Source organism: Manis javanica, chromosome X (assembly GCF_040802235.1).
Source record: "Manis javanica isolate MJ-LG chromosome X, MJ_LKY, whole genome shotgun sequence".
Taxonomy (NCBI): domain Eukaryota; kingdom Metazoa; phylum Chordata; class Mammalia; order Pholidota; family Manidae; genus Manis; species Manis javanica.
This window is the reverse complement of record NC_133174.1, coordinates 37,852,501-37,876,759: the sequence shown is the minus strand read 5'-3', so window position 1 is coordinate 37,876,759 and position 24,259 is coordinate 37,852,501. Positions and strand designations below refer to the sequence as shown.

At 33.2% G+C, this 24,259-nt stretch overlaps 1 protein-coding gene across 14 annotated transcripts in view; it reads right to left on the bottom strand.

Moving 5' to 3' along the window:
• The window catches only part of KDM6A (lysine demethylase 6A), a 258,308-nt gene that overhangs the window by 15,962 nt on the left and 218,087 nt on the right, over nucleotides 1-24,259 (bottom strand). For all 14 annotated transcript variants that reach the window (XM_073227682.1, XM_073227683.1, XM_073227685.1 and 11 more), the window contains 9 exons: nucleotides 19,353-19,482; nucleotides 17,785-17,890; nucleotides 16,894-17,099; nucleotides 14,778-14,842; nucleotides 14,628-14,702; nucleotides 13,978-14,126; nucleotides 7,844-7,958; nucleotides 3,615-3,802; nucleotides 2,702-2,843 (listed from right to left, as the gene is read on the bottom strand). In XM_073227682.1, coding sequence (XP_073083783.1) covers nucleotides 2,702-2,843; nucleotides 3,615-3,802; nucleotides 7,844-7,958; nucleotides 13,978-14,126; nucleotides 14,628-14,702; nucleotides 14,778-14,842; nucleotides 16,894-17,099; nucleotides 17,785-17,890; nucleotides 19,353-19,482 — 1,176 coding nt within the window. The remainder of the gene's footprint in view (nucleotides 1-2,701; nucleotides 2,844-3,614; nucleotides 3,803-7,843; nucleotides 7,959-13,977; nucleotides 14,127-14,627; nucleotides 14,703-14,777; nucleotides 14,843-16,893; nucleotides 17,100-17,784; nucleotides 17,891-19,352; nucleotides 19,483-24,259) is intronic.

The window sequence follows — 24,259 nt, the reverse complement described above, 5'->3', positions numbered from 1 at the left end:
AAGCTTGCTAATTACATCTCATGACAACTCAAGTTAGAAGCAGAATTCTTAATATAATGAGAAACACAATCAAGATTCAAATGACTGGACATTTTGTAATGCAGGGTAAAAATGGAGGATTTAAGTGCATTTAAGTTTTAAAAAATGTAAGAAAGGTATGAGGAACAATAGCATCACCAGTAATATTAAATGGAAAACATCCATATTGTGTGTATCCAATTTCAACACAAGATATCTTAATAAAGATAATTTAAGTGTCAATGCTCAACATTTTAAATATTAAGATGGATAATGATAAACTGGAAGGAGTCTAGAAGAATGACAAGGATGATGGGGCAGGGAGTGGGGTGAGGTGGAAGAGATGACAGAAGAAATGTCTAAATTAATGAAGACCAGGTAGGAAGAAAACCAGAATATGATAATCTCTCCTTGATTCCTTTCTCCCTCTTAACCTACCACCTAATCTGAGCTTTAGCTCCAGCACAGTCACTGATTTGATCCCTTTCTCAACCCCCACGGGTAAATGTCCAGGTTGGGCTGTCCTGTTGCAACTGCCTCCTAAATGCCCCTCTACTTCTAACCTTGATCCTTGCAATTCATCCTCTGCAAAGCAATCAGACCCATTTTCTTAAAGTTTAAATCAGAACCTATCCCTTTCCTGCTTAAAACCTTCTAATGATAATCTCTAACACTCAGAATTAATTATTTATATAAATTTCTTACCATGTCCTAAAAGTCCATGCCTGATCTCGTTCCTGCTCACTTCACTGAGCTTGTTGCTACCTCTCTGTCATTCCGCTGTAGTCACACTGGCCTTTTTGTCCTATATACATGACAAAGTTGTTCCCAGTTCAGTCTTCACTTGTCCCTGGGCCTGAAATGTTCTTCCCCTAGATCTTTGCATGGTTAGCTCCATCTCATTCAGGTCTAAGCACGAAAGTCAATTTTTTAGACCCCTTCGCTGACCACTTTATAAATGCAACACTGCTAACCTCCACCCATCCCAAATATTATCTATTTTGTCTTATTCAGATTACTTAACAGTAATTTATCCATCTGTATGGAAGTGTCTCTGTCTTGCTACAATAGAATTTAAGTCCTCTGAGGGTAGGGATTTTAAATTACAGATTGCTATGTCTATCACTGATGCCTAGAACAGTTCGGCACAGAGTTGGTTCTCAAACACTTGCTGAGTGGGCTTTATTCAATGTAAATCCCAAATATTCTTATCTATCCAACATGTAATGGGTCACTTTCAGTCTACACAGCTGTTAGATAAATGGTTTCTATACTACACCATCCCTTTACCTTCAGGTGATCTGAATTAGCCTCTAGTTTATGCCTATATCCAACTTAACACCTTCACAGTGACTTCAGATTAAAATTTTCCCCCCAAAAGTAAACTGAACTTGAGATTCAGAGCAAAGCATCTTTCTCAGACATAACAGGATAAATGGATAGATAAACCCTCACATGCCAGTAGCAAATTACATTCATAGAGTAAGGTACCTAAGATCCAACTTTTTAAAGGATTTGCACATTACTTGTTATGATTTGATTTGTTTATATCTTGTTTCCCCTTACCACTTCTACCCAGGACTAGATAAAATGGAGCAACTGATAAAGGACAGTATCATAAGATAACCCATAGGCATATTTCCTTGGCCACACAATTTTTGTTTGAAAAAAATTCTGGACTTAAGTCTGAAATTATGTCAATAAGCCAAGATTACTTTCAAAAGACAGTATTTTGAAAACAACATGTGCTCAACAAATTAATACAGCTTCAGGAAAAATATTTAATGTAAGTATTATTTTGACACAGATAAACTTATTTCATCAGTGAGTAGAAAGCAGTGTATTCCACACTGAGTTTTTAAGGAGACCAATTCTTTAAAAGATACGGGACAAATAAGTTAGGGAAATACAGTACATTATAATCCTCCTCCTCCCCCATTCACAAAACATGTCAACACTTTGAGTCTCTAAAACATTTAACAAAGGAGGAAAGAAATTAAGAAAGAAAGGACTTGTTGCATTTTATCTAATCTATCATCTCCTGTATTTCTTTGGGCAGAATTCCCCACCTTTTGGGGGTAGGAGTGGTAGTGGTAGAAAACACAGATAGAGAAACACCGCTATATGGCACTGTTTGAAAATATTTCTTCTAAATAGATTTACAAACTAGCTAGGATAGAAACTGCCATTAAATGAGAAGCTCACCAGGATATATGTATTCAACTAACTTCTATTGGGTGTTTAAAGGTGCTAAGAAAAGGGACAGTTATAATATGGATGATTTAATTAAAATAATCCAAAAATTAGTGTTTTAGTAAAATCCCTATACTGAATGTTAATCTCTCTGTACCAGCAAGTTTTTTCTGATGCCATTCTCTCCTCCCGATACTAAGGGTAGTCTTTCAAAAAACTGAAGCTCTCTTATCAATCAGGTAGTTCAGAGGGTAGTGGGGGGGAAACAATGGTTTAGAATCATTTCTGCCTTTGTTACTTTTTGTACCATAATGCACTAACTCTTTGGAAGGGAAAAATACTTTAAGCATGTGGATTTTTCTACTACATTTTGCTAGATTTCTGGACCATTTTGTTTTGATGTTAACATAATTCTATGGGGGAAAAAGTATTGAACAGTTAGCACTCCCAAAAAAGAGAGGGAACTACAGCAGTTTTAGAAAGCACTTACTTAATCATTTCAAAAAGCTTTGGATCTGAGACCTTGATATTTCGTGCCATATTCCAGGAAAGATGAACCATGGGTACTATTGACTTCACACTTTGCAATTTGTTCCATTCGTACCGTTCCACTGCCAATTTATACTGGCAGGCTAGGAAAAAAAAAAAAGTTATAAAGCAACCCAAACTCCCAAATGATATGAAGATAACCATTATCACCATGTGATATCATCAACACCAATTCTGAAAACCTCAAAACATTACAGAATTTTTTTTATAATTATTGTACTAATAATAGTAGCAATCACATAAAGAGTGCTTACTTTGACTATGTGCCACACAATATGCTGAGTTATTTTTATATTATTACCTCATTTAAACTTTACTGTCACCCTATTAAATATATTATCCCTATTATACAGATGAAGAAATTGAGGCCCAGAGAGGTTATATAACTTGCCCAAAGTTGCAAGATCCAGGTCCTGCTGCTAATCCAGGACTTTCTGGCTCCAAAGGCCATACTGTTAAACTTAAGTATCTACTGCCTGAAGGCAGGCATAATTCAAACAGATTTTGAAATAATACTCTTATTCATATAATACACTAAAAGAAAAATTTGAATGAATAACCATTCTACTTTGCCTTCTCACATAAAAAGTTTCCTTTATAAAGGAAAACCAAGCACTCTAAAAATTATTATGTATTTTCCTTGAGAAGATGTAAATTTGTGGTTTGCTGAGATCTATGCTGTTAGATTTCTATTTGTTAACTTGAATTTAATTTCTTAGACTACAAATTAAAATTTTATTCTAGAAGACACTCTCTTCTAGTTTTAAGTGAGTTATAGTCCAAGAAAAAAAAGAACAGACCTATCGGATACAATTCTCTATAAACTTTTTTTTAAAGCATATTCTTTAAAATACCTGTAAGTGGACCAACATTCCAAGCAATGTTGTTGCACCAGCCAATAGCCTGAACCCAGTGAACAGTTCCTGCATTTATCCAGACCAAATCTCCAGGTCGCTGAATAAACCTATACACTGGAACATTTGCTTCATAAAGATCTTCAAGGTTGGGCCACCAAGAACCCATTAAGAAATTCAAATTATTTCTGAAATAAGAAAAAATAATACAAATGGATCAAATACTTTAGTAAGCTACTTTTAAGACTAGAAAGCAATGTCAAAAGTTTTTAAAACACACTCACTCATTGCATTGATAATTGCTTGTGATGTAAGAACTGCTGTATGTAAAGTAAGTGAAATTAATTATACTTAATTAACTACAGTTAATGACCTATCCAAAGATTAGTATTACTGCCCTAAGTTGATTTTTCACAGATCCAAATGAAATCCAAAGCTACTTTTAAGTAACATTTACTTTACAAGGCTATTTTGACTAAACCCTTCTCCATGGAGTGTCTAGAAATCTCTAAAATGTAATCAGAAGCTACAGTTGACATCAAGTCATTTCAATTCATAAACAGGAACACAATGGCAGATGTAAGTACAAGGAATTTCAATTTCTGAGAGAAAAGTAAACAGAAATCGTTATCTACTGCTTTTTTGACTCCTAAGCAGGAAGGGGACAGGATGTCAGTCTCTAGGTTTTGATGACTGGTTGACTAAAACTATGCAGCTGAAATAAACTTTACCAAAAATAAATAATCATACACATACAAATAGTCATCATCACTGTCACCACCACCAAAATAGTTTGGAAACATTCTACAGATCATATTACTTAGCTTTTACTTTAAAATCTGACTTCTACCCCTATGGTTATTGCTGTAGTATTTACAATAGCCAAGATATGGAAGCAACCTAAATGCCCACCAATAGCTGAATAGATAATGAAGATGTGGTACATATACACAATGGACTATTATTTAGCCATAAAAAGAAAAGAAATCCTGCCATTTGCCACAACATGGACGGTTCTAGAGGGTATTATTCTCAGTGAAATAAGTCAGGTGGAGAAAAATAAATACCAAATGATTTCACTAATTTGTAGAATATAAAAACAAAGCAAAACAGAAGGAACAAAAAAAGTAGTAGACTCACAGACTCCAAGAAGGGACTAGTGGTTACCAAAGGGGAAGGGCTGGGGAGGGTGGGTGGGGAGAGAGAAGGGGATTAAGGGGCACAATAATTCACAATCACAACACAGGTAGGTCACTGGGACAGCAGTACAGCATGGAGTATACAATTAATGACTCTGTAACATCTTACTATGTTGATAGACAGTGACTGCAATGGAGGGAGTAATTTCTCAGTAATATGGGTAAATGCTGTACAACTGTTTTGTGTATGTGAAACAATCATACGATTGTATATGGATGATACTTTAATAAAAAAAGAGGTAATTTCTTAGTAATATGGGTGAATGCTGTACAACTGTTTTGTGTATGTGAAATGATTGTAAGATTGTATATCAATGATACTTTAATAAAAAAAGAGGGAGGAAGGAAGGATGGGAAGAAAAAAAAACATATATAATTAGAAATCAAGGCACCATATTAACAGAAGATTCCCAATGATTAAAATATTCAATATGTAAAGTAGTATGAGAAAAACTAACTATGTTCATTAAACTTGAAGACTATAATTGGGTTAAGAAGTTATACATGATCTGGTGTAAACTAAGTTTCTCCAACTAGAACTAAATCATTTACTATTAGATCTAGAGAAATGATCAGAAATAACAAATATTCTTCCAAATGGAAGAGCTGCATAAGTAATAAACAGCCAACATTTATTACAGAAAAAAATAAAATAAAATAAAATAAAATCTGGCTTCTTATTCTACTTTATCATGATATCATATGAAGTGTTTTTTAAACCATGTAACAACTTTTCCTATAAAAGAATTTTATAAAATTCACTTAACTACTTGAGATTTCACATTTTGGGGAAGGAAGAACATGTAGAATGGAAATGTTCCTTAAGATCTGAGAAATTACTCTACTTCTGTGTCTTGTACTAAAGGATATGATCAAGTGTACCTTGAAATTATTTTCACTGGTTTAAATTTAATTTTTTGTCTAGATTAAGGGCTGGTAAACTATGACCCATGGGCCAAATCCAGCCCACTGCCTGTACATTTAAATAAAATTTTTATTAGAACATAGCCAGGTCCATTCATTTCTGTATTATATATGACTGCTTATGTGATACAATGACACAATCATGACAGAGACCTTATGACCTGTAAAACCTAAAATATTAATTATCTGGTCTTTTATGGAAAATGTTTGCCAAACTCTAATCTAGATGGAATCTTAGTCTTGTTTATTTCCTTAAAAAATGCTGTTCTTTAAAGTCTAGAAAAGACTGCCAATAGGAGCCTAAATGCAAGGAGATAGGGATTGGCTTACTGTTTGTGATAAGGCTAAGTAGACACAGTACAGAAAAACCTGCCTATAAGCAAAATATGGTTATAAACACAAATCCTAGCCTTACTTCCCCCATGCGTTCCCATCATAAAATTGAAGAAAACTTTCTATCCAATAGCAAGCAAGCAAGCCCACCAAATAATCAACTAAATTAAAAAAAACCTTACAAAACACAAGTATCCTTTCTTTTCATAAATTCAAATGAATGGTTATTTCATGACACATATTATTTAAAGTCATAACAAACTACACACTTGGTCAGTGTAAGTCAGTATCAAAAGCAACAATCCTATGTGAAACAAAATCACACTGAAATGGTGAGGTATCAAGTGCCATTTCTGCACCTTAAATTTACTTAACCCTTTATGCTAACTTGGTATTTTTATTTTCCCCAAGTTCAAGCTTTTTAGATATTATCTGCCTATTCTAATTACCTTTGCTCTCAAGTTATCTGTCTATTTAGATAGGAAAGAAAATTAAATCCTCAGAAGAGTCAATCCTACTCAGAAATAATGAACAAGGATCACTGTACTGTAGGTGCAACAATATAGCACTATCCCCAAGTTAAGAAATAAAGATCTTTCTATAGCACAATGAAGATTTCCTACATGAGACTGTTCCTTTCTCTATTATTTCCAGACTGGAAATATTATTAAAGATCCATAAAACTAAGTACAGATTAAAGTAGATCAGATTATTTCATTAAAGCATTTGAAACTTCAAGTCTACATCTTTGGCTTTCTTACAATGAAGGAAACCTGTATGTTAAACAGCAAAGACAATAAAAGATGATTACCTTCTGCCTGTATAAAAGGAAATTTTAGATTAATGTGGCTTTTTTCACAACTATATTTATACTTCATACTATATCAAGATATTTACAGTAAAGATCTAACTCAAAATTTAAAAATTACATTAGTGTGTAGATTAGGTGTATAATTAGTTTTCAAGGTCTCATATGTAAATGTTTTTGGTGATTTTTTTCCCCTTTATCTTAATTGCAATGGGGAGGTAATACCAAATATATGTGTAATTTATGTTTTTAACCATAGTAACTGTCCAATGTCATTACTAACTGAAAATATTAGGTGCTTACATAATGGAGTACTTTTTTAAAAAAGAACTTTAAGTTTCCATTTAGACAAATAATAAAATTTAAACAAAGGACAATTCCAAGGTACTCTAACACAAGAAAAAGAAGTAAAGGCTATTTCTAGGATCTTAAGGAAAGGAATACTTCCACTATATGAGTTCTTTCACTTATAGGAAACAAAATCTGAAGCAGTTGATTAAATTTTTAAAAATTCCTTTATAGGAAAAGTTGCCAATGGAGTTTTAAAAAGAATTTATATCATGATGATATGGCAGAGTAATATGTTCTAGCTTTAATTATTAACAGCCTATAAGGTGCTCAATTATAAAATTCCTTCTACTTCTAAAACCATTTATGATTTTTCTTGGAATACAAATCTTTCACATGAACAAGTATTTATGCATCAATTATTTAACTAATCTAATAAACAACCAGTAAATTCAAGACTATTACTATTGCATGGAGTGGTCTCAAGGCATCTTTGTTCAAGTACTCCCAGTAACATAAAATAACAGGTTAGAATGAAATCATTTTAAATCAATTTTCTGATTAATGTCAAGTGAAAACTGGTTACATGCATTGGGATATTTGCCTTAGTAAGTTGTCCTTTATAATTACTGTTTTTGAATAATTATGTTTATAGGTAATTTAGTTTAGAAACCTACTTTTCACAGAAGTCATTCAGAACACCCCAGTAACCTTCAGGAACAACAAACCATTCACAGTCACCTGGACCAATATTTATGTTAACTGAACAGAAGTTATTATTTTCTTGATGACCTGAAATGTGAAAAGAAAAAATATAATTGCATTCTATAAATTCTATAGACAAATGTGTCTTTAGAAAAAAAACTTAAAAATGTTCAACAGAGAATATTCTAGTAGTATTCAGTTGTTTAACATTATAGTACTTTTGTGTCAAGCCTAGTTTTGGAGTTGAGTTTGGTCAACTCCTAACTTATTCAGCAAGAGCGTCTATGGAAGGCAGTCTAAGTCATGGTTAAAAGAACAGAGTCTAGAACTGGGCTTCTTGGCTTAGCTATTATATAAAACTAGGGCAAGTTGATAAACCTTTCTAGTTTCCTTATATATAAGACCAGATAATAACAATTCCAATAAATAATTGATTTTGAGAATCAATGAAATAATGACTGCTTTGAACCATGCCTAATACATAGTAATAAACATTAGCTATCATTGATATCATTACTACTTCATCCTTGTGAACTAATCCTTATTTCTCAAAAGTATTATTAGGGTATCAGTAAAGAGGCAAAAAGTCTGGTTTACAAAATGTAGCTGTAGGAGTGGTATGAACAAAAATGGCCAAGCAGGGAATTCTCCAGAAAACACATATACAATATAGTAAAATCTGTCAGAAGCGACCTTACCAGAACTCGGAACTCTGGGCAACAGTCAAAGGTTCACAGCAACCAAGTGAATGTTTGACCAGGAGAAAGGCAACTTAAAAACATGGTAGGAGATTTTTATGCCACTGTAACTTCCTTATCCCCATTCCCATCCCCATCATTGGTGTGGCAGTAAAAATAGTTGTCTGTATTCCTAGTGTGAGTGTCCCTGGTTCTAGAGGAGCAGAGTGTATACTGTTCCCAAAGAATTGTGTTTTTCAGTTTTAACCTGACTGGAGTTTCCCCAAAAGACTGAAAGAAAGGGCTTTTCTTTGTTACACCTACCCTAGAACCACTGTATCATGGCAAGGGCTTCGGTGGAGGAGGTTCTCCAGAAATACTGAAAGACAAATGAACAAGCTGACACTACAAGGGACAAAAAAAACCAAATTGAACCAAACTGACAAAACCCAGTTGGGGCGAAACAACAGACATGCCAAAGGCCTGGGAGGAAAAGTTGAGGAGAGAGATTTTGGAGGAATAAAAAAGTTACTGTGAATACTGCAGAACTTAGAAAACAAATGCACATACTACCCAGGGCAGGATGCATGCTCAGAGAAAACCTAAGATAACCATCAACTTCAGCCTCTTGCTGACATTTAGGCTCAGTGCTAGCAAGAAGGTGAGTGAAGACTAAAGAAGAGTTTCAGTGGCATGGCTAAGTGTAGAATGAGTGACTCAAAACAGGGGCAATCTGCAAAGACCTGGAGAATTATATTTTCTTTTCTCTCTCTTCTTTTTCCTACTATTTCTTTTTTGGCACCAGGAATTTAAAGATCTCTGTCAGGTCATTGGCTAACTGCTGATATAAAGGAAAGGAGACTTCAGTGCCCACACATGACAAGGAATAGGCTTTGTGAATACAGTGTGGTAAAGTCACGAAATAGTCACTATAGCTCACAGTAAGCAACAACAAACCACATCTGACAGAGAATGCCATCATATTTTTAAAAAATACTGAGAAAAGTTAGTTTTCAACAAAAAACTTTTGAGGCATGCAAAGAAACAGCAAAATGTGGCCCAATCATGGAAAGAAAAGAAACTAACAAAAACTATTCCTGAAAAAAGCAGAGATTGTACTTATTAGACAAACACTTTAAATTGGCTATCTTAAATATGCTTAAAGAGCTAAAGAAAACCTTGGACAAGAAACAAAAGAAACAAGGAGAACAATGTCTCCACAGAGATTATCAATAAAGAAACAAATTATTATAAGGAAGGATATAAAATTTTGGATCTAAAAAGTGTAATAGCTGAAATAAAACATTCACTGTGGGTTTCAACAGCAGACTTGGCAGGCTAAAGAATCAGCAAACCTGTAAATAGGTCAAATGAAATTATGCATTCTGAGGACAAGAAAACAGAATGAAGAGAAAAATTAACAGAACCTAAGAGACTTGCAAGACATCATCAAATATATTAATATATTCATTGTGGGGATCCCAGAGGAAGAGGAGAAAAGGGTATTAAGAGTATTTGAAGAAATAAGGGTTAAAAACTTCCCGAATTTGACAAAGGACAAAAATCTACAAATCCAAAAAGCTCAGAGAATTCCAAGTAGGATAAACTCAGAGACCCACACCAAAGACACATTTTAATAAAACTAGAAGCCAAAGAAGAATCTTGAAAGAAGAGAAAGAGAAGCAATTTGTCCAAAGGATTGTCAGTAAAACTGACAGCTGACTTCCTATCAGAAACCGCAGAGGCCAGAAGGCAATAGGATAACATTTAAATTTCTTAAAGATAAAAAAACCATTAACCAATAATTCTGTATCTGGCAAATTGTTCTTCAAAAATAAAGGAGAAACTAAGAAATTCCTAGACAAATGGAAGCAGAAGTTGTTTGTCACTAGTCAATCTCCCCTGTAAGAAATGCTAAAGAGAATTTTTCACACTGAAATGAGAAAACACTAGGTAATAACTGGAAGCCCCATGAACAGATAAAGAACTACAGTAAAGTTAACTACATACATTGGAAGACTCATCCTTTCCAATTTTGACACTTCCCTCAAAGCTATAGTAATCAAACCAGTGTGGTATTGGCACAAAGAGAGCTATAAGTCAATGGAATAGCACCAAGATTCCAGAAATTAACCCATGCAGCACCTACAGTCAATTCATTTCAACAAGGACGCCAAGACTGTTCAATAGAGAAAGAATAGTCTTTCCAACAATGGTACCAGGTGAACTGGATAGCCATATGTAAAAGAATGAAGTTGAACCCTTAGCTCTCACTATATACAAAAATTAGAATGGATCAAAGATCTAAGTATATAAGAGCTAGAACTATAAAAATCTAAGAAGAAAACATAGGGGTAAATCTTTAACACCTTAGATTTGGCAATGATTTCTTAGGCATGACACTAAAAGCACAATGAATGAAAGGAAAATTGGATAAATTAAACCTCATCAAAATTAAAAACTTTTGCACATCCAAGTACACTATCAAGAGGGTGAAACAATAACCTACAAAATGGGAGGAAATACTTTAAAATTGTATTATCTAATAAGAGATTAATATCCAGAATATCTAAAGAACTCCTACTGCTCAACAACAAAAGAACAAACAATTCAAAAATGAGCAAACTACTTGAATAGAAATTTTTGCAAAGCAGATATATAAATGGCCAACAAACACATGGAAATCCACAATGAAAAGCCACTTACTATCCACTGGGTCAGCCATAGTAAGAAAAAACAATTAGTGTTGGTAAGGATGTGGAAAACTTGGAACCTCTGTACACTGTTGGTGGTAATGTAAAATAGTATAGCTTCTGTGGAAAGCAATTTAGTTGTTCCTCAAAAAGATAAGTAGAATTGTCATATGATCCAGAAACTCTAATCCTAGGTATATAATCAAAAGAACTGGAAACAGGTGTTCAAACAAATATTTGTGAATGTTCATAGAAACATTATTCACAACAGCTAAAAAGTGGAAGCAACTGAAATGTCCATCAACTGATAAATAGATAAACAAAATGGTCAATATCCATACAATGGAATATTATTCAGCCAAAAAAAGGAATGAACCACTGATACAATGCAGATGAACCTCAAAAAACATGCTAAATGAAAGAAGCCGGACACAAAAAGCAACATATTATATAATTCCATTTTTATAAATCATCCAGAACAGGTAAATCCAAAGAGCTGGAAAGCAGACTAGTGGTTGCCAGGGGCTGAGGGAACTCATTAACAGGTATAGGGTTTCCTTTTGAGTTGACGAAAATGTCTTAGAACTATACAGAGGTGATGGCTACACAGCAGTTTAATACACTAAATGTGACTGAACTGCATACTTTATTTAAAAGGGCTGGTTTTGTTATGTGAATTTTACCTCAAGAAAGAAAACTGTAGTTGTTCTCACCACACCCTTTGTCTTTTGTACATATTACAGTATAAAGTGCAGATGGTACTCTTAAATACAACTGTTTCTTACCATGGGTCAAGGATGGTTGGAATTGTTCATGGCATGGATTCCAAATAAAATTCAGTTCTAATTAAAATTAGAGATGCTGGAACTCCACCATTCAGCTAAAAATCTTTTAGGGTAAAGACTGAGAGCACCTCTATAGTTTAAAAACATACATAACTGATAATAAAGTTCATTAAAGCAGGTAACACCTATATAACACCAGGAAAAAAGTGCCCAGTAAAGAAGTATTCAAAATAATAAATACAGTAAACACTTGAGAAGTGGTTAATATGAATTAAGATGTGGACTAACTGTAAAGTTCACACTGGATTTCAGACCTCATATGAAAAATCCCAGTAATTTTTATATTGATTACATGTTGAAATAGTAATATTTGGTATGCTGAGTTAAAACAAAATTCACCTATTTGTTTTACATTAGTGACTAACATAAAATTTTAAATAGTATATATGACGTTCATGGTATTTCTGTTGGACAGTACTACCCTGAGACAGCTCTTTAGAGAATTCTTGAAAGCTCCACATTGTACTTCTGAAAAATTAATGCCTTATAAAACCCTAGTCTATGGACACGAGTGACAAAGAAGTAATCTAGAAGTCTGTTTCTCCCTTTTATTTGTAATGAAACATTGCATTCTTTATGATTTCAGGGTTACATGATTTGCATGCAATAATTCAAATTAGATGAGATAAATTTTTAATTGAAATGAATCTTAACAGAACCAATCCAATACTACATACACAAGAAAAATGAATTCTATATTGACCAGTATTTACATCACTGTCTAAATGACAGAATGAGGAACAGACAGCTCTTCTGTCATTTATTACAGAACTATTTCCACTTTATTCAACTAAAGAAAAAATATCACAGAACTGGGCTTCCAATGGCCTGAGGATAAAACCTACCATAACCTAATGGTTATAATCCTGAGAAACATGTGTTTTATTTTTAATACTGATGCTTGTATCTCAACTTCCAGAGAATAATCAACTCTACTTTCTTAAAAGTTTACCTGGAGATTCTAAAGACTAGCCACAACTGAGAACCACTGACCTCTGTTATTCGGAAACAAGTACAGGCCTATTTTGAAATAAATTATTTAGCTACAATTCAATCAGCAGGTGGCAAAAGAGGAAACAATCTGGTTTTCAAACCATGGCTGCTTTAGGTAGCAAACAGAAACACTGGAGGGTGATATGCAACCTGCAGGCATTGGTACAGCTAAACTCATTATCATCAGTATCTGTCCTAATTGTTAAATATTTTGAACATCACCCTGATCAGAAAATATACTGTTCATATGTGACAATCCAAGGGAGAACAGAGAAGATGGTACATTACTGTTTGGACAGAATTTTAAATCTAAAATCAAAGTAATTCACTTTTTAAAATCCATGTATTTCAAGATGAGTTCAGTAATGTCTCCACATCATCGAGTGCTTTGTAAAGTGTGCATTGCAAGCCAGAATTCCAGGAGAGGATTCCAACCCACACAGTTCCTTCAAACAATAAATCAAACAAACTGAACAGATCAGAAAATGATTGTGCTATGAAATCATTTTATGCATACATGTGTACCAGTTAATAATATAAAATATGTTTTACTATGGTAAAAAGTTTCGAAGAAACTATTCCATCACTCTGTAGCAAATGGGATCAACAACAAAACAGTCTTTAAACCACAGGGACTTCTTTACCTAGGAGTGCTCCAATGACCCTTTTCTAGATTAAACTGTTATTTCAGGGCTATTATATTAAAAGAAGATAATGATACTACACAGGGGAAAATCTTAATAATCTGAGCCCATTAAAAACTCAAACCTTATAACACGAATACTCCTTTAAGTTTCATTCACTATAAATGAGAAGAATCTGGTTTTCTTCTGCAGGTTTCACATTTTGATTAATTTTGTTTTTCAACTGCAAGAGACATGTTAGTTCATTAAATTACCTGGTGTTCTGCTTCCTGGAACTTTCATGTATAGTTGAACTGTGTTCATGCCTAGTATGGTATGACCAACGTGGCTTAGAAGATTTCCTGCTGATATAACACGCACAAAAGCAGGAAGTTTAGTCAGCTCATGTAGCTGCAACTTCCACCTGAAATAAAATAACAGATCAAGAATGAAACCCTGTTACAAATATTTGTGGCAGATAACAATTTTGTTCAGAAACCTTTGAGTTCCATTTAGAAATAAAATTATATCTATAAATATTTGGAAACACCAGAATGATTAAATGTTTAAATCTTTCCAAAGAAAACTTCCTGAAGAAAAGCATAAAAATTATTGATCAAGTAAATTAAAGAAAAAAACTGACTTCTTCTGTTGTATAATTTTTACAGAATTATTATGCATTATTAACATACAATGTAATTTTATGACTGTGTAAATTACCATACAGTCAGGGTCTTGATGAAAATTTATGCAAGCTTTAAGTCAAAGAAAATAATTGCAAAACCTAGCAAAAATAATTTACCTAAAACTGGTATATCAACTTAGAAAATTGACAAGTAATGAAATAGAAGAGGGAAATTGTAGATATTCTCAGTCTTGCAAAGAATACCTCTGTATATCAGCTCACAGAACTACTACTACTTACTTTTTGTCATCAGACAGGTCAATGTTGGTCCCAAACTTTATGGTTTTAAAGGGTCCTTTCCTCTTCCTCCCAGAACTTAAAAAGAGAAAGACAGTATTAGAAACATGCCTTTTAAACAGAAAAACTAAGTAGATACTAAAAATTACTTACTTATCTGAAGATGTTGATTCACTATCTGAGTGGTCTTTATGGTGACTTCTTTTCTCATTTTCCTCCTATCAATGAAACAAATCATTACAGCTTAGTATTCTACAACCACTTATCCTTTCCATCATACAACTGAGAAGCTCACAGATTAACAGTATTATCTGTACTTTGAAGCTCAGTTTCTATAGGTCTCTTTTACATGAAAATTTCTTCAAAGACCACATTAATTAAAACCCAAAAGAAGTCAATGCTTACTGACTGGCATGGCATCCAACCTCCTCCATCAGCCATGAAGTTACCTTAAGAGTTCTTTCTTATTGACATTTTTATATAAGGGAAAAACTACAGATTCTCATTCTTGCCTAATTTTCAAGAGGAGAGAAAATTTAAGGCAAGTTGAGAGGCCTAAGATATCAACCTTGATAATAAATTTTCTAAAACTAGCCAAGGTCATGTGCATGTGTATGTAGCTACGTATATAAGGGTGGAGGGTAAGATGCTCTCTATTCTTGATTATGGACAAATGGAAGTTCTTCATGGGTTAAATCTTTTTCTTCACAATTATAGATTAATGATAAAACATTTACAACATTAGTAAGGAATTAAGGGCTAAATATATAGGTGCTTTTCAATGCAAATATTACTATTATTTACAATTTTTTTTATCACAAGCATGGTATCTCTTAATACTGTCCTATGATTTCTGAGTTAGCAATACCATGTGATATTTTGGTCTCCCTCCCTTCAAATGTGTAGTTCTAAACATTTGTCAACTTTTTCATATATAATGGTTCATGCCTCCAAAGCACACAAGAAGCCATTCTTCTTTGGTCATGGATCCCTTCCCATTTTAAATATTCTGCTTCTTAGTATTTTTTGCTTTCCAACTAGTCCTCCAAATCTTCTTTTGATGATTTCGGAATCCTACTTATTATCTATTCTATTCTGACCATAATACTACCATACAACTGGAGCATCTTGAATCTACAGAGATTTATATGAACAATGAATTCACTGCAATTCATAAAAATTATAGGACAGGTTTTATTATACGAATTTCTCTGTAGGATGGGTATAGTTTCTCTGTAGGATATAGGGAATAGTAGTGAGAAAAGAATACAAATATACGAATCTCAGGTACAGTTGTCATAGATTGAAAATATCAACTTAAGGCAGAATTTTAAATAGAGAAACAAGTTTAATGAATTACAAATTATAGGCTTCCAGGCACATATTAAGTTTTAGCTGTAGTACATGTACAGAGAACTTAGTATAGCCAAGTATTTGAGTAATACATTTAATAAACTCATTTTTGTGGATGTTTTATGTCCACTCTGTGGGAGAATTCACAAAGTTCTCATTACAGAAAGAATGGACTTTAGTAATGTTCCACTGCTGAAAGGTCTGTGAGTCTTTTAATAATAATCCTGATTACTTCTCAATTGTTTTTTAAATTTTCCGTGTATTTTTAATAATTAATGCCCCTCCCTCAGTTTTGTCTTTTAGACTGAGATTGGTAAAAGTAACACCAATGCTTCCTGGAGGAGTTATCTATCAGATAGTATTAAACTGGTAGAGGGGGAAAAAAAATGGGGAGGCACAAGATTAGGGATTCTGCAAGCATAAAGCAAACCTGAGACTTAGTTTATCCTCTATTATCAATGGTTTCCAATTAGGGGCAATTTTGCCCTCCAGGGGACATTTGGCATGTCTGGAGACATTTTTGATCATCAAAACTGGGGTAGGGGGTAAAGGGTGTGCTATGACTGTTTTGTGGAGAAAGGCAGGAATGCTACTCAACACCCTCCAATACGTAAGACAGCCTACCATAACAGGAAGTTCTCTAACCCAAAATGGCAGTAATGCCAAGGTTAAAAACCGTGTTCTAAACAGAAGGATCTCAGACATGTGAGGGAGACAGCTCACTAAACAGTATTTATTTTATCAGTCCACAAGTTTACTTAGACTTTACTAAAGAGCAAACTGGATGGCACTTACAAAATATTTTATGTAACTGTAAAATAATGAGATGCTTACAAAAGGAATGTGCCTTTTCAAGATAAAATAATATAATAAATTATCTCTAAAACAGAATAGTGTTCAGGAAGTAAATACTTACTCTCAGTGATTCCTGGAAGGAGGAAGCCTGGTACTGTGCATATTTAGCAATGGTAGTATGAGATCGATTACTTTCACAATGCCAGCTTTTCTTCGTTCCAGTAGGATCCCAGTTTTCATCTGCTGGCTGCAACAACTGTGTCCTCACTTCCACCATATGTTCATTGTTGGCTTCCACCAAAGTTTTGGTAGAGAAAAGTCCCAGGTCTTTACAAATAAATAAATGTCATTAATAAATAAAAATTATATTTGAAATAGTATTTTTGAAGTGCTTTTTTCAAGGAAAATAATTTGTAGTACTCTATCCAGTTCCCCTAAAAAACCAACAAGGACCTCTGAACACCCTGACCTTTGTGCAATGTTTGTACAACTTTTCACTGACGCCCTGGACTGTCATGTTATGAACAAAGGGAGAATCAAAGAGCCTGGAAGTAAAGTTTCACTTACGTATTTAATTTTCACAGGTGCTAGGAAGTACTTGAGGGGGATTATAGTATATATGCTACTCATTAGAAGCATCAAATTTTACCTACATTGGATATTAAAAATTTCTTCTTTTAGTCAGCCTAAATCATAATTAAAATTATATAATTAGACCAAAACAAAAGCTAAATTAAAACCCACCAGTAAATCGTCAGTAACCAGTATCATCAGTGTTTCTTCCCATTATGGAATAAAGACATGATACACTCATTCTCATGCACATGCACATGCTTCCCCCCCGCCCCCGAACACATACATATACACACACACTGACAGCCAGGCAAATATTAAAATGAAAATGTGAAAAACAAAAAATAAATAGAAATAAGTTTCTGATAGTCCTTTAAAAGTTAATAGACAGCAAAGGAAATACATAGACTTTTCCTTTTTCTTATTTAAATAAGCTTACCCAACTTAAGAGCTCCAGCAAGGCCACGTATTACTGTAACAGGGTTGTTCGGATTTGTACAAAATTGATGTAATGGAGGAAAGAAAGCATCTCGTTTATTTTCCAACTGTAAAATTAAAACATATGGTTAGATCTCTGGAAAACAGACCTTTTATTTAAATATTATGACAAATTAATATTCAGTATCACAATTTAAATTAAGAATGTATCCTATATACATTCCTTCTACCTTATATTTTATGGCATTTTATCACTGTCTTTTGATCCGAACTGCAATTAGACAGTAACCACATATGTGTATTTTGAACAAAGTATGGGGGAGAAATAATACAATTTAAATTACAAAATCAAAATGTTTTAAATATTATTCAGCCTTAAAAGTAAGAAAATCCTGTCACATAGTCATGTGAGTGAATCCTGAGGACACTATGTTAAGTGAAAATAAGCCAGTTACAAAAAGAAAAGTTGTGTGTAATTGCACTTATATGAGGTCTCTAAAGTAGGCAAATATATTAAGAAACAGAAAGTAAAGTGGGAGTTAGCAGGTGCTGGGGAGACAGGGGAAAGGGGAATTCTGTTTTAGTGAGCATATAATTTCAGATTTGCAAGATGAGAAATTTCTGGAGAGCTGTTGCACAACAATGAGACTATACTTAACAATAGTTAACTGTACACTTAAAAATGGTTAAGATAGTAAATTTTGTTATGTGAGTTTTTATCACAAAAAGAAAGAAAAAAAATCAAAGTGTTTTTAGAAACATTACCAAAATGAAAGGAGGCTGAAGACGACCCATAAAAGACAAATCTTATTTTGCATTTCTCTAGCTTAGAAGACCTCAGTTTAAAAGTTTTATTGAATGTTTATCCCAATGCTTCCCTAAAGGATCAATAAATATTGGTTGGAAGAAGAATATATAACATATGGTCTCTACAGGGCAAAAACAGCATCATCTCAAAAAAAAAATTTATAGTTTAAAATTTTTTCATCTGGGGTAGAAGTGGGAGGATGGAAATGGGGTAGGAGGACCTATTTGGGAGAAACACAAAGAGGTGCTTTGATTGAACCCTTATCAACTTCCTCTATCAGATGTGTAAAATGTCCAGCAAGTAAGACTAGTATCCAGTTTTAAGTAATCTATTAAGTCTTTTAATGACACTTTCTGTTCTTGAATGTTTTTTTGGAAGGTAAATCGTATCTTTTTTTTTGGTAGATGTATAAAACAATGAATACTAAGGTCGATACAACTAGTAGAATGCAGATTTAAATAAAACCCAGCCTAAGCTACAATTTTAGGTAGTTTTTACCTAATACTACTCAAAATTGGGGGCAGTAAGAAGGTATTTTTCATTACTCTAATGTAATCACAGTTAATAGTTAGAAGGCATGCTTTAAATGCTATTACAAAGTCTTTTTGAATACATTTTTTTACCCAAAAACATTCAAGCTGCTGCCATTAATTTTAAGGTTTCCTAAAGGGCATCCACATTGACTTAAGGCAAGATCTTATGTAAGACAGGTAGGTGCAAAAAATTGGTTTGATTTTTCTAGTCAGTCAATTCAGACTCACATAAATACTAGGTGTAGGTGGATTCAACTTGTCCTTTGGCAAGGGAGGGTATGGTGAAGATGGTGGTCTTGGAGGTGGACATTTATCCAATAAAATGCTACTGTTAGATAAGCCATTTTTACCTAGATTCCTTAAAAAAAGAAGAAGGGAGAATAAATCAGCAGTACATTTATTTAGAAATCAGAAAAAAAATCCTGAATTAAGTCCTAATTAAGTTATTGGGCAGTTGCACAAATCCATGAGATTTGGATCCCTCAGGGAAAAACTAAGAACAATTACTAACTTCAGCAAATACTTAGTTTGATTACTACTCTTCTTCCATTGAAGAAACGTAACAGAAAAAATACTACAGCACAAGAATTATTGATTACACTCCATGTTTTGCTCATAATTCTCAATTTATTTTCTTCACCTGAAGACCAAACAAACAGGAACTCCAATATTCTCTCCACCATAAGATTCTTTCCATTAAATATTAAAACTAGTATTTTAATTTTAAAAAATTAAATTTAAATAATGGCCAAAAAAGGTCTAGATAAAAAAACAGATAATCTCTCTCTTCCTATATCTCATCTCAGCGTTTATAACCAAAATATCATCGTAATAATTCTCAAGTCTGAAAAGACCTTTTCCTCTCTTTTCTTAAATCGGGAAGAATTTTCTGTGTAATTCCTAGACTAATGAAATTCAGCAAGACTCTAATCTATTAAATTTTACAGCAAATTATACCAACTTTTAAAATGAGGAGTATAGTTGCTAAACATTCTCTGACACTCTATGTAATTATTAAACATTCTCTGACATTCTATATAATTATTACTTCTTTTCCTTTAATGAAGGTAACATGTTTGTTAAATGATAAATTCCTAAAACATGGCAGAATATTATTCAGAAATTTTAATTCATCTAGTGTGAACAAAAAGATACTTCCAATTTCTTAAAGTCTCTATCCAACTGAAAAAATCAGCATAATTGAGCTTTCAAATCATTCCAGGTTAACTAACCTACCTCACATAATTATCACAAATTCAAAAATAATCAATGCATTAAAATTATCAAGTAGTCTAAACATCAGAATTTCATCTAAGAATTTGAAAATTACATTTATGGTGGGATGAGTTAAAACTCAGTAATTTTTCTCAGTACTGAAGAAGGAATTAGCAATTTTTCACCATAAATTACAGGATAATACAGGCTGAAACAAAATTAATTTTCCTTATTTTACTGTTCCTGTCAAAATAAAACAACCTTAAAAATCAGCCTGTTTTAGTTCGCAATAATGAAAACTAAGGCTTGATTTGAAATCCCACTGCCACAAACTTTGAAGATGTTATACTAAATAGTATAATGGGTGTCACTTTCTTAGTTTTCTCAACTATGATTCCAACTAAAAACCAAAGAGTTCATGGCACGTTTCAAAGAAATGAATTAAGTTTAAAATAACTGACTGAAAAAAAAAGGATGTGAATTGTTATTAAAGTGAAATTTCAAGTTCAACTAACAATTAAGATTAAAGGTTAAATAAATGAATATTCTACTCAATACCAGTTTTCAACATCCCTCCACAAAGCATGAGTGCCCTGTATATTTTAAGATAAACATGATTTATTTAAGCTTTTAATTTAGGTATAAAATTAATATTAATTTATAAACTCCACAGATGTAGAAAATACTTAGCTGAGACTGGCAAAGAAAAAATTCAAACATTATCATTAAACCAATACAGGATAAAATATTCACTTATAATATCCACATAATTAGCTTTCATGCTGTATTATGTGTCTGCCACTCTTTAACTTCAGAATTTAAACAAAATAGGATTCCAAATACATAAAATTTGCTTTCCAAGACAGGAGATGGATATACTCTATTGTAAATGATTAACATTTTAAGGAACTGGAAGATACGGACCAAGTATTAAAACTGTACCATAAAAGAGCATTTCATGCTAATTAAATGTGCCACCAAAATTTAAGCTTCTACATATAACATTCTGGATGTTGAAACATGAGAATAGAAAACAGAGTTTGATAGATTAGCAGAATCTTGCCTCTATCATTTCTACAGTTCTGTCACTATTAAAAGAAAAATGGCAAACAGGAAACTAAAACAATGAAAAACACAGGTGCCTTTATTTTAAAATAGAAAAAATGGTGCGGCATGACTAAGAAAGCTGATATTGATTCGACCACCAAATGCTGCAAGTACAGTTTTAAACCATAAAAGAAACAAAGGTACTGTAACCACCTTTTGATGTACAGCACTGACCACTACAACATAAGATGACCAAATAGATTAAAAATAACCAACAGTTTAAAAACTAACTCTGTAGGTGAAAATACGAGGGTAGTCAGAATAAACCATGCAACCAAATTTTATCTAGCACTTTCTTATTATATTTCAAACAATGACTCCCTGCCTATTGAGGTCAAGTCTGAAACAAATAGGAATTTCCCTGAAGAAAATTATGCAAGTAGTTATCTCCATAGAGACTATAAGCTTTTTCCACAAAAAATATACATATTAATCCTAATACAAAGGACAGAGCTGTGGATAACAGGGATAGATTTTATCTTCTGAACATGTCACACTGTTTATAATACCTCAAGGCAAACAAGTAAACTTTAATACAGCAACCCATGTGGAGAAAGGCATTGGAAATAAAGAAGCAGGTGTTGGAAAGGATTTAGAGATCATCCCATTTTAAATCCTTTTCTCCCATTTTGAAACTCTTTCCCTGAGCTAAGTAGAGTAGGAAGAAACCGTTCATTACCCAATTATTTAAAATACTGGCTTAAACTTAACTTTCAAATTTACCCACATCATGTGGTAGAGAAATGAAAAAGTTCTCTGTAGGTAAATCAATCTACATTTTATCTTTGGTTATGAAGCTCCTCGATCAGAGACATCAAGTCTCTTGCACCTACGTCACCTTCCCCTTCTAAGTTCTGGATTCCTGCCCAGCACAGGATACCATCAACAGAACAGAAATGGCAAACACAAAGCCTATCATTTGCCGTGTTGACTTTTCTCTAAGCCTCAGAATATTTTTATCTCCAATTTATCAGAGCAGTTTTGGGATCTCTTCATTAATAAAGTGAGGCCTAGATTTACTGAAATAACCCAATCAACTTCAGCAGTATATAATGTTTGATGTATCTAGCTATTCAGTTGATGTGTGTACATATACACACACCAAAAAAACTAAATCTTTATAATAAGATGAAACTGTCTTTTAAGAATTAAAAGACAAAAAAAACTAAGAGTATACTTAAAAATTCTGAAGTGAATGCTTAAATACTCCTCAAAACTGAGATGAAGATTATAATTTTTAATATATCAAGAAACACAATCACACCTAGGTACCCAAAGCATAAGACTTTATTAATGAAAACTTATGGTAACTGCTACTGTACACTGTTTATAACTTGCACCTCATTGGAAATCTTTCTGACAATATTTCTCCAGAACACCTTTAGGTCTCATACATAGTACATGATGTTAGTTTTGGACCTCTAAAATTTCCCCCATTTTCTAACAACTGTCCTGTATCTACAAAAAGTGGAAGAGGGAGGAAGACCTTTTGGCTCCAGCAGAGTGGCAGTAGCAGTATCTAGGAAACAGGGCAAAAGCCCCATTAGCTGAGTGGGGAGCAGGTAGAAGGCAGTATAGACTGACAGCAAGCCAAGGCACTGTGTCTAAGGAGAACTAAGTACAGCATTTCATCTGGATATTAAAACACCTATTTTCTTTAGCCCAGAGTTGAAGCGAATGATTGTACAACAGCTAGACAAAAAGACTAATATCTCAAAACCTTAAATTTCTAAAGAATCAAATTTTGGAAACATAGCAATCTCACTATATACATTAGAAGAATTTGTTGTAACTTACAGATCATCCAATGAGGTTTTAAGTTACTAACATGAAAAAATCTTGTAAAGCAGTTAAGATTAATTACAGCAGTTACCATGGTGTAAGCCATTGAGGGTAAAGCTGCCAGCAATGTGGACCCAATAGACAATACAAAGAAAGTAATAAAACATGAAAAAGATGTAATTTTTGCTTTAGTCTATGTCAGAATAAAGATAACAGCTAAACAGTTAAAAACTGACAGAAATCAATGAGAAGAATGGAAAACAAAACACAGTTCAGAAGGTATTTTAAACATTCAAACTCAAATAGTCTTTAAAGAAAAAGAACTATAGTGTATTTACAGTATTGAAGTTCCAATCACTGAATTATAACTTTTACATGCAAAATTAATTCTCCTTACTCCACTGCTTCTACCCCATGCTCCTCCCCAAGCAGCAAACTACATAACGAGTAACATTCAATTTCATCTCAGCCATTCGTTGGTGACAAACATTTAATGGTGGATTCATGGTAAGACCTTCTAATAAGATAATCTGAGTAGTAGAAAGGATAACCATACTTTTAGACTCCAATAAATGGGACACATAAACACTAGTAACTGCAGGAAGAGATTTACGCAGGTGTTAAACTATTTGAACTTTAAAATACACTTAAAAAGCTACATTAAATGGTCATTAAGAGAAACTAAAACTAATGTATATATTTTCTATGTATAGGATGTTTACTTTCTATACTTTTTAAATTACAATCTACAACAAAAAAGGGTCTTTTAAAAATCCCCTATATCATTGCTGTAACTTAAAATGCAATGTACTAGAAAATATTGCAAACTTACGTTTTTCTAGGTATGTTTCATTCAAGTTTCAGTCACTTAGTAGAGGACAACTGAGTAAATGTGAAAAAATTAAGTATGTGTCATGCACAATTAAAAGATCATTAAGAATCTCTATGTCCTCCAAAACCAGAGAAAGACAATACTGCCTGATCCTTGGATTGAAGGAGCAGAAAAAACTCTTTTCTTCCTAAATTTCTGA